Source organism: Rutilus rutilus (genome assembly GCF_951802725.1).
Source record: "Rutilus rutilus genome assembly, chromosome: 5".
Taxonomy (NCBI): Eukaryota; Metazoa; Chordata; class Actinopteri; order Cypriniformes; family Leuciscidae; genus Rutilus; species Rutilus rutilus.
The window spans coordinates 40,659,207-40,668,415 of record NC_140213.1 but is presented as its reverse complement, the minus strand read 5'-3'; the positions used below and the strand labels follow the sequence as shown (position 1 = coordinate 40,668,415).

Sequence of the window (9,209 nt, the reverse complement as noted above, 5' to 3'; positions counted from 1 at the left end):
ATAAGTAAATACTGATTTTTACTTAAGTAAAAGCACAGAAGTACTTGTTTTTAAAAGTAAATGTCAATGCATTGTTTTATTATTGTTGCATTGTTGTAATACTTACAGTACCTTATGCCTCTGAATCTATGCCTGCCTACCCTCATATCAATATAAAATGTATTTCTAGAACACAGTTCCAGTAGTGGGATTGAATGTGAGATTGAATAAGTGCACTCAGTAACGTCCACAATGGTTTTGGACACCCAAATGGCATTATCAAACAGACATCGGGTTCTGACGTCAAACCGACTTTCATTTCCAGACTGCAACCAAAATCATCCCCTGACTGACGCTACTACTTTCTACTCAAGGACCTTGACAGAATTGTAGTGGAGTAAAAAGTATGATTTTTGTCTTTCAAATGTAGTGAAGTTAAAGTAAAAGGTTTCCAGAAAAAAATATACTCAAGTACAGATACTCAAAAAGTGTACTTAAGTACAGTACTCAAGTCAATGTACTATGTTACTGTACACCTCTGATTCTCGGAAACATAAATGGAAATGTACTAATTATATCCGTTCTGTTAAATCATTCACTTGAGAGAACAGGCAGACACTTTAAAGCAGTGTTTTTTAATGTTTAATATATGTTTCATATTTATTTTATGTAGAAGAGACTGTAGATGGTTCGCACTCTGAAAAAACTAGACAAAGTCTTTAACAAAAAGAATCAATTCTTTTAATAGAGCAAGAGCAGACGTTTCAGCCATCCAGCTATTCTCAATGCTCATAATCATATATCATATTTCCAATATTTATTTTATGTGCCAATATAGAAATTGACTTTCAAAAAACCTATCCTGAGAAATATTCACTGCATTACAAAATGTGACAACTAGCCCCAGTCTCCCCTAAGGGCCATGATGCTAAGTAACCACATAACAAACCGGATATTTCCTGAGGGTCTGGAGTTTACTCTTCCATTGAATGGACATTTTGCTGAACCGTCTCTTATTGGGTCATGACGTCATTTGATGTTGTTTATTAATATCTTTTAACACAATGAGATCACTGAGTCATGAGGAATTTTTATATCCCACCCTGGGGGGTCAAAGGAACATTAGGCTTACATGTGATATTACGCACGACCACGCCTTCTAGCGGCGGTCCGCCTGACGTCAGTGTTATTGAAAGACACAGGCCCCGCCCACCGCCGGGCGAACCGCTCTAACAAATCATTCAGCCCGTGCCTGTGAAGCAGTATTGCGGATCGCGACTGTCAGGTCGCTCATGCTGCGCACACAATCTCTCTCTGGCTGCTGACTCCTGTATCTCGGGGCACTACAGTGCGATACTGCCCGTGGGAATATACGTACCGCAAACATGTCACGGCATCAAAGGACGCCGTTGAAAAGCGAGGAGAGTGTGGTGGAGGTGAAGAGCAAAGTAAGTGAATCCCATAAATGTTGCATTTGACAGCGTGCATAATGTAAACACTGCTGTTTACGCAGCCCTCCACGGGAGCGTGCCCGTAATTGGAGGGCTTTCAATCCGGCGCATCACCAGTGTAGGGGTTTGTGTACTAATCCATCCATAGAGAGAAACGCTGATGGTGCTGTATGTGTCAGACTACGAGGCGCGAGACGAGCGCGTTTGGCTGGGATCATTATGACAGCAGGTCTCTGTTCGGTTCGTGTGATGTGATATGCGGTTCTGGTGCAGTGTGAAGGACTCTATATACCAATAGACAGACGTGCGCAATGAGGCGATTGGGCCCTGTTGATCGATTATGCATGTTACGTATACCAATAGCGAAGATCCGAATCCCGCAGTCCAAGTAGAATCAGATCGTAATGATGCATGTGAGAGACATTAATCATATCAGCGGAGCTGTGTACAACATAAATTCGATAAGACGCTGGTTCAGGGTCTTCACCTAAAATAAATTCGCCGGGTTTCATCAATTAAAATAAGCAGGTATTAATAAGAAATAAAACACAATCAAAAGTACAGCTATTTGGAATTCAATTCAGCTGGCACGAGGCCACAGGTGATCATTATCTTGATGATGTTAAGTGCTACAGCACTATTGCGAGTGATATTGCTCTATAAAAATTTAAAAATCTCACGTTTCAGACAAATATGAACTGGTTAGTTTGTATATTTCTTATCTGCTGGTGAAAATAGTTCCAAAATAAGCTAAAACATTAAGCTTTGAATGTCGCCAAGCAACACAAACTAAAAGCCGGACTGGATTGATGTCTATGAGTGGAACGGAACGACCCCTGTCAAAGCGTTCTGTAATCTGCAGGTGTGTTGACAAATCAGGTCCTCCCTCTAAATCGGGTCTCTGTTAGCTCCAGCTCAACTGCAACATCCGTGAACAGTGAAACGTGCTAAATAGCACCAATTTTTAGGGCTGCCTCATAATAGTCGACCAAACGTTAGTTGATGATGAGAAGAGGATTGGTTCAGTTGGTTGACAATTTTAATTGGTCAATTGGTCGGAAAAAAACCTAGACAAAAAAACTCTTAACATGTGTCTGGTGTTGTGCCGAATTTCGACCCCCTGCCAAATTATTACCCCCCTCGTTGAAGTCAGTACCTGATTGCCTAATCCTAACCCCACCCCTAATCCTAACCCTTCCCCCACAATATATCCTATACCTACCAATACTAGGGGGGTAATAGTTTGGCGGGGATCGAAACACCGGTCCGACTCAACCTGCTCTGAGCGGGATTCAAACCGGGTTCTCCAGCATGGGAGGGGGGTGCGCTAACAAGGACATTTGCCTCTTGAGGCCAGGGGAGTAAGGTTTACACACACAGCTCTTACTGGCCTACGTCTGTTACACTCACCCCCTAAACCTCACTCCCATCCGGGTCACGGCACCAAATGTAACCTGTCCTACTCAACCCGCTCCGAGCGGGATTCAAACCGGGGTGTCCGGCGTGGGAGGCCTCTTGAGGCCAGGGTAATGAGGTTTACACTCAAAGCTCTTACTGGCCTATGTCCGTTACACAGATAAATGTGAACAATTATGATGTGCATATCCAAGTGTTCGTGCAAACTAGGAACAAAATATTTTTTGTTGATTTGGCTTATTTTAAGTAATCTTAATTGTGGCCCCTTTGGAAGTTTGCTGAGGCCCCCTAGTGGGCCTTGGCCCCTGGTTGAGAACTGTTGTTTTAGAAAACCAGCTGTTGTTGCACCTTTTCTCTCAATTAAAATGTCATTGTGATAAACATGTCTGTTGATCTCAGCCCATACAGATGTGTAAACACGTCTCATTTATGGGAGGAAACAATCTTTAGTACATTACATATGATGGTGCACGAATGAATATCAACAGGCAACATGGAAATAAATCTACTGTTATATTGATGTTTAAAATATTTCATGTTTTTATTACTTTCCTCATCATAGCCTCTTATTATTACTAAGACACAGACCACTTATTGTTGGCCCCTGGTGTATTGGAGTTGTTTGTTGTCAGTGTGCCCAGTATACTTATTGAAAAACCTCAACCACAATCTGCCAAACAGAGTAGCATATGTTTTATTATCTATACTTCCTTGAGAAATGTTAGGCGGGCAGTGCATAGATGTGTGTGAATTGAAAGATGAGAATAGTAAACACAGGAGGGCCGTCTAGTAGGATTCCAGTAAAGTTCCAGGCCTGGATGTGATAGTGTCTTTTTTATTATTATTTTTGCCTTAACTAGCTAATTTAATAACTCAAATCTTCCTGCATGAGGTTTTGGTTTTCATAACAGGCAGTATAATGTGTTTGGTGACACTCTTTTCTTCCTGAGAGGAAATTGGTAGGAACTGTTTTCTTTTCTACTTTTCCAGCTCTTAATGGGATCCTGTCTCATATTATCTATCGCTTAACTCATTGCAAAGGCATTTTTTAGTGAACATGTAGTTTGAGGTTTGTGTTGAGCAATTTATAGTGATGTCTTTTTTCCAAGAGGCTATTTTTTTATTGGTAATGTATGACATGTATGACCTTTTTATCTGTATTGCTATGGTTACTGTGGTAGTGATCCCACATAACAGCTCAAATGAATATTTTTTTGTGAACTCAATTTGGCGAAAATAAGATTATTATAGAAAAATAGCTCAAATGTAATTTTAGTACAAATGCAATTATTTCAAAGGTGTTGATGCTTGTTATAAAGGGGGGAGGTGATTATGTAAATGTTTTCAAGTGGGATGATGAATATGTTCAAATATGTTACGCAATGCGTGTGAGGAAAAGTAAAAATCATTTTATTGTCAATTGGGAGAATTTATTTTACGTCTGTAATCTGACATATTTCTGAAAGAAACAGGATATTCACCAAGGAAAAAAAAAAGTAAGATCTGATTTTATCCATCATGAATTGATTGGACTGTAAAAGAAGTCATATGAGAACTTCAACACAACGGTGTAAAAAAAGAAAGAAGAAAACAAATATGTCTGAAAGCTTCAGTCCCTCGATGTCAACGTCCTTCATTCTTATTATCGACCGCAGGAAAAATCCTTTGGTTTTATTTTTGTGAATGGGAACATGGCACCTTAAAAAAACACCCCATGTGACCTACTGAATGACCTTATTCAAATGATCCACAATATGATCTTCCTGTACATGTTTTGGACTAGCATTCTCCATCTCCATATGCAAGTTATTCTTCATGCATACAGGAGAAAAGCTTTGGCCCAGATGCAGTTCCTCCTCATAAACTGAGCAATCTGACAGATTTTGTCCAATATGTTCAGCTGAGCTCTTGAGACGAATTCCCCATCCGTGTGTGTGTGTGTGTGTGTGGTCTGGAGAAGCTCAGCTTTTTAATGCCATTGTTCTCATCTTTCTCTTTATCTGTAGCACTTGATTAGATTGACCCTCCCTTTGTTCCTCATTGCTCTTTTTACCCTAATGGCTTCCTCAGAGCTGCAAGTGCACATCAAACAACTCTGCAGCTGCAGAAGCAAGGCAAATTGGTACTGGCAATGAATGTGTCTGCATGCTCAAGTCACTGTCTAAGGGGCCGTTTACACAACTTTTTATGCATCGTACACGACAACAGCGTTTTGGGGGCCTGAAAACCCAAACTATTGAAAACAGGATTCAACATTTCTGAAAACTATACCCTTATCGTCTCGGTGTGAACTACAAAAACGCAAATTTGTGAAAACGGTGATATCATGCACATGCATATTACGTGTTCAGTCTTTTGGCGTGTAGTTTTTCTTTACAAAGTAACATCACCACCTACTGGCCTGGCATGCATAATGATACAGTAGTTTTAGTAGTTTTTGCGGATCCATGTGAAGAGGAATCTTTTTGTCAACGTTGTTGTAAAAAAAAAAAAGGAAAACATTTCTGTTTTTAATACATTGTTGTAATGTAAACGACTAAACGTACACTCATTTTCAATGGGAAAATCTTTCCAGAAATTGGAATTCACCCTTCACAGGGAGTTTGATTGACAGGCGATCTGACCAATCATAATCCGCCATCAGCCGAATCCGCCATTTTTATCCGACAAAGCCGTCAGGACAGTTAACAGCTTAACGTCGGTGGATTTGAACTTGAAAAACGGTGTGTACTGATGCCTTTCCAAAGTTGAAACAACATTCCTTCTGATGTTCATTCATGTTTATTTGATGCTATAAATTAACTAGAAGGAAGAGATGATCGGTTGACGAGCAGCTTAACTGAGACGCTACAGCGATCTGTCAGCGATCTTTATTGTTTAAATTTCTTTAAAAAATGACCAAATTTTAAAGTTGAGAGTTGAGACCTTGTTTCATATAAAAAGTAACCTGCTCTGTCTTCTCAGTCAGCGCTTTGTCAGTTTCCGCGATGCATTTTTCATTGCGTGAGAACATGGTGTGGCACGGCTTGTCGGACATAGCAACAGTAACTAAAAGGGGGTGGGTCTTTGCGAACAGTCAATTGTCATTAATAAAAGTTCTAACATTTCTTACAGGGTCGTGATCTGTCATAATTAATCTACCAAGCTAAGAGCCTGTTTTGTGTTTATTGATATGATTTAACGTGTTTGTGGTTGTCCTGCAGTTTGAGGCGGAGTACCGAAGGTTTGCCCTGAAGAAGAAGGGAGCTGGGGGCTTCCAGGAATTCTACCAACTGCTTCAGACCATTCACAGAATCCCCGGAGTGGACGTGCTGCTGGGATATGCCGACATCCACGGAGATCTTCTTCCAATTAACAATGATGACAACTTCCACAAAGCACTGTCATCTGCAAATCCGCTGCTTCGAATTATCATTCAAAAAAGAGGTGAGTTGCTAAACTGTATGTACATTTGCATATCCTCATATGCAAAGAGGTCATTCATTAGTTGATATTGTTTTGGAGCTTGAAGGCCAAGTGTGTCAAATCGCTTGGCCAATCAAAAAGAAGATAGTTTGTGATTGTTTCTAGAGGTGCAGAAATCACACACTTCACCTTTAACTTTCATCTCACCAGGGTCAAACCAGGAAACGGGCAAATTTTTATTTAGATGGCATTTTGGTATTGCTAAAGGGTTTTTATGATGAAATGCATTTTTTGCACACGTGGAAAAGGATTATGCATGCATCATAGCTGATGCATGTTGTTGTTTGTGTGTATGAGAGAGTTAGGCATTAAATTATATATCGGTTTTTGATGTCGTTATCCATATTTGACTCCGGAGGGAATAAAAAGTAATTCCACCAGTGTAATGTTGTGCATAAGGATGAGGACAGTTATGGGATATGATGAGATGTTATGATGGGTGGGCGTCAGCGTTAGATGGTGCTAGTCGGGGCCCATCTCGGTTTTATGACTGCGATGGCACTGCGCCAGCCCGAGGTGCTGAGTCTGATAGCGGTGCGGAGGAGTGATGAGCCCACACCCTTCATAGCTCTCTCTCTCTCTCTCTCTCTCTCTCTCTCTCTCTCTCTCTCTCTCTCTCTCTCTCTCTCTCTCTCTCTCTCTCTCTCTCTCTCTCTCTCTCTCTCTCTCTCTCTCTCTCACTCACGCCTCCTGTCCTTCCTTGTCTATATTGTCTTTCTGTCATCTTCACAACCCTCTCGCTCTCCCTCCCGTTTCTTCATCACTCTTAATGCCTCAATGAGTTTCATTACATTTGAACCGCAGCAATGAGGAAATGCTTCTCTAATGCTATTAGGAATGTTTTTCTCGATTTCAAAATGTTCTTTTCTTTATTTCATTGTTCTGTTCGTTTACGCCACCCTTTCTAATCCACTGTGAAAGAAACTGAGCTCTATTGTTCCTAGTTTTAAAAGACTCAAAAAAAGAACAATTTTATTTAGAAAAGGGATTAAATCAGATTAATGAATCTAAAATTGCATGTTAGTTATGTGAAAATTGTATTATTTGAACATCAAGTTTCAGCTAGCCCTTACAGCTGTGGATGTAATAGGGCCAGATGAAATCTGCAGGCTTTTTTTGCAGCTTCTGAAATGATTTTAAGGGAAATCTGTGGAATTTGGTAAACGTGTTGCATGGATCTAAAAGTACTATACTCTTGTTTGTTAACTAAAATCATTAATCATATTACCTAAAATGTTTAATTACAAATATATTTTAAGGAATTTGTTCCTGTGATGGCAAATCTGAATTTTCAGCATCGGTTTCAGTCTCACATGATATGCTTCTTTGGAGCTCAAGAAACATTTCTTATTGTTATCAACTACTTTGTGGAAACCATTGTTTTTTTTCAGGATTCTTTGATGAATAGAAAGTAAAAAAAAAAAAAAAAAAAGCATTTATTTGAAATATATGTTTTGTAACATTATAAATGTCTTTACTGTCACTTTTAATCAGCTTAATAAATTAAATCGAAATATTAAAAAACAAAAACTGTAAAGCATGACAAGAGCACATAACAGAATTACTAAAACTTTAAAGGGATAGTTCACCCTGAAATGAAAATTCTGTCATCATTTACTCACCCTCAGGTTGTTCCAAATCTGCATTTCTTTCTTCTGCTGAACACAAAAGAAGATATATTGAAGAATATGAGTAACCAAACAGTTGATGGGCTCCAATGACTTCCAAAGTATGGAAAAAATACTATGGAGTCATCAACATATTCTTCTAAATATCTTCTTTTGTGTTCAGCAGAAGAAAGAAATTCATTCCTTTTTGGAACAACTTTAGGGTGAGTAAATGATGACAGAATTTTCAATTAAAATTTAAATAAACTTAAAATACAAAAATAAAAGCTAATTCAAAATATTAATAAATAGTATACGTAATAATACTAAAATAACACTGCTCTAGAAATCTTTGGGTGCAGATTCAGTGTGTGCCTAGTGATGGATAATGTAGTTTTCAGGGAAGTTATGGAGGAAATTGTCACTGCTCTGTTGTGGAGCTGTGGATGTTTGTCTGACAGAATATAGAGATGTGTTTGGCAGCCCGTCATGTATGGACTCGAATACTTGAATGTGAAAGTGAAGTCTTCAGTAAAAAAAAAAAAAAGAAGAGTATCGAAGCATGTTTTACAAGAAACAACTTTTTCTTTTTCAGTCTTTCTACTTTATAGAGTGTGTTCACATTTGTAATTTGATTCTCTCGGTTCTTTCGGTCAGGACCAAAAAAGAAAATTTACATTTACATTACATACAAGAAAAATACATTTAGTCATGGTTCACTTGGCGTTCACACTGTAATTGCACCGAACATAAACAACCGGCTTTAATGATGTAAAGTGTATCCACTTGTTTAGTGTGTACTATGCAGCATTCTCACTAAACCACACAAACAGCGCAATGGCACCAAAGTTAGTTTTAATCGAACCAAGCATGCCAAGTGTGAACACACCCAAAATTGCACATTTAATTCAATCAGTGTGTTACTTTGCTAATTCTATGCAATTATTTGTGAAATTTACTAGCAATTCCTGAGTGAAACTTGTTTCTGCACCAGTTGTTTTCAGTGTATCAATAAACAACATGCTATATAGGCTATATATACATTTACAGTGCACTTGTACAGCTATTGGACTTTGATGAATGGGTGAATGAGAACATCAAATGTAGCACAAGGGAAAGTGGATTACTTCAGAAGGCAATGTCTTTGGCATGAACTAGTAGACAGTGTGAGTTATCTTAGGACAGACTAGTTGTTTCAGATTGGAAGTCAGCATAGTGTGTGTTTGTGTGTGTGGAGGGTTGCCTCTTGTTTGAGGTGGTTAATGTGAAATCATCTGCACTGTGAGGTAAG

At 38.9% G+C, this 9,209-nt stretch overlaps 1 protein-coding gene across 1 annotated transcript in view; it reads left to right on the top strand.

Moving 5' to 3' along the window:
* Positions 1–1,146: 1,146 nt before the first annotated feature.
* Positions 1,147–9,209, top strand: part of pard6a (par-6 family cell polarity regulator alpha) — a 33,065-nt gene continuing 25,002 nt past the window's right edge. Inside the window, exons 1-2 of the mRNA XM_084410064.1 lie at positions 1,147–1,427; positions 6,050–6,272. Of these exons, the coding sequence (XP_084266190.1) occupies positions 1,365–1,427; positions 6,050–6,272 (286 nt within the window). The 5' untranslated portion in view covers positions 1,147–1,364. The remainder of the gene's footprint in view (positions 1,428–6,049; positions 6,273–9,209) is intronic.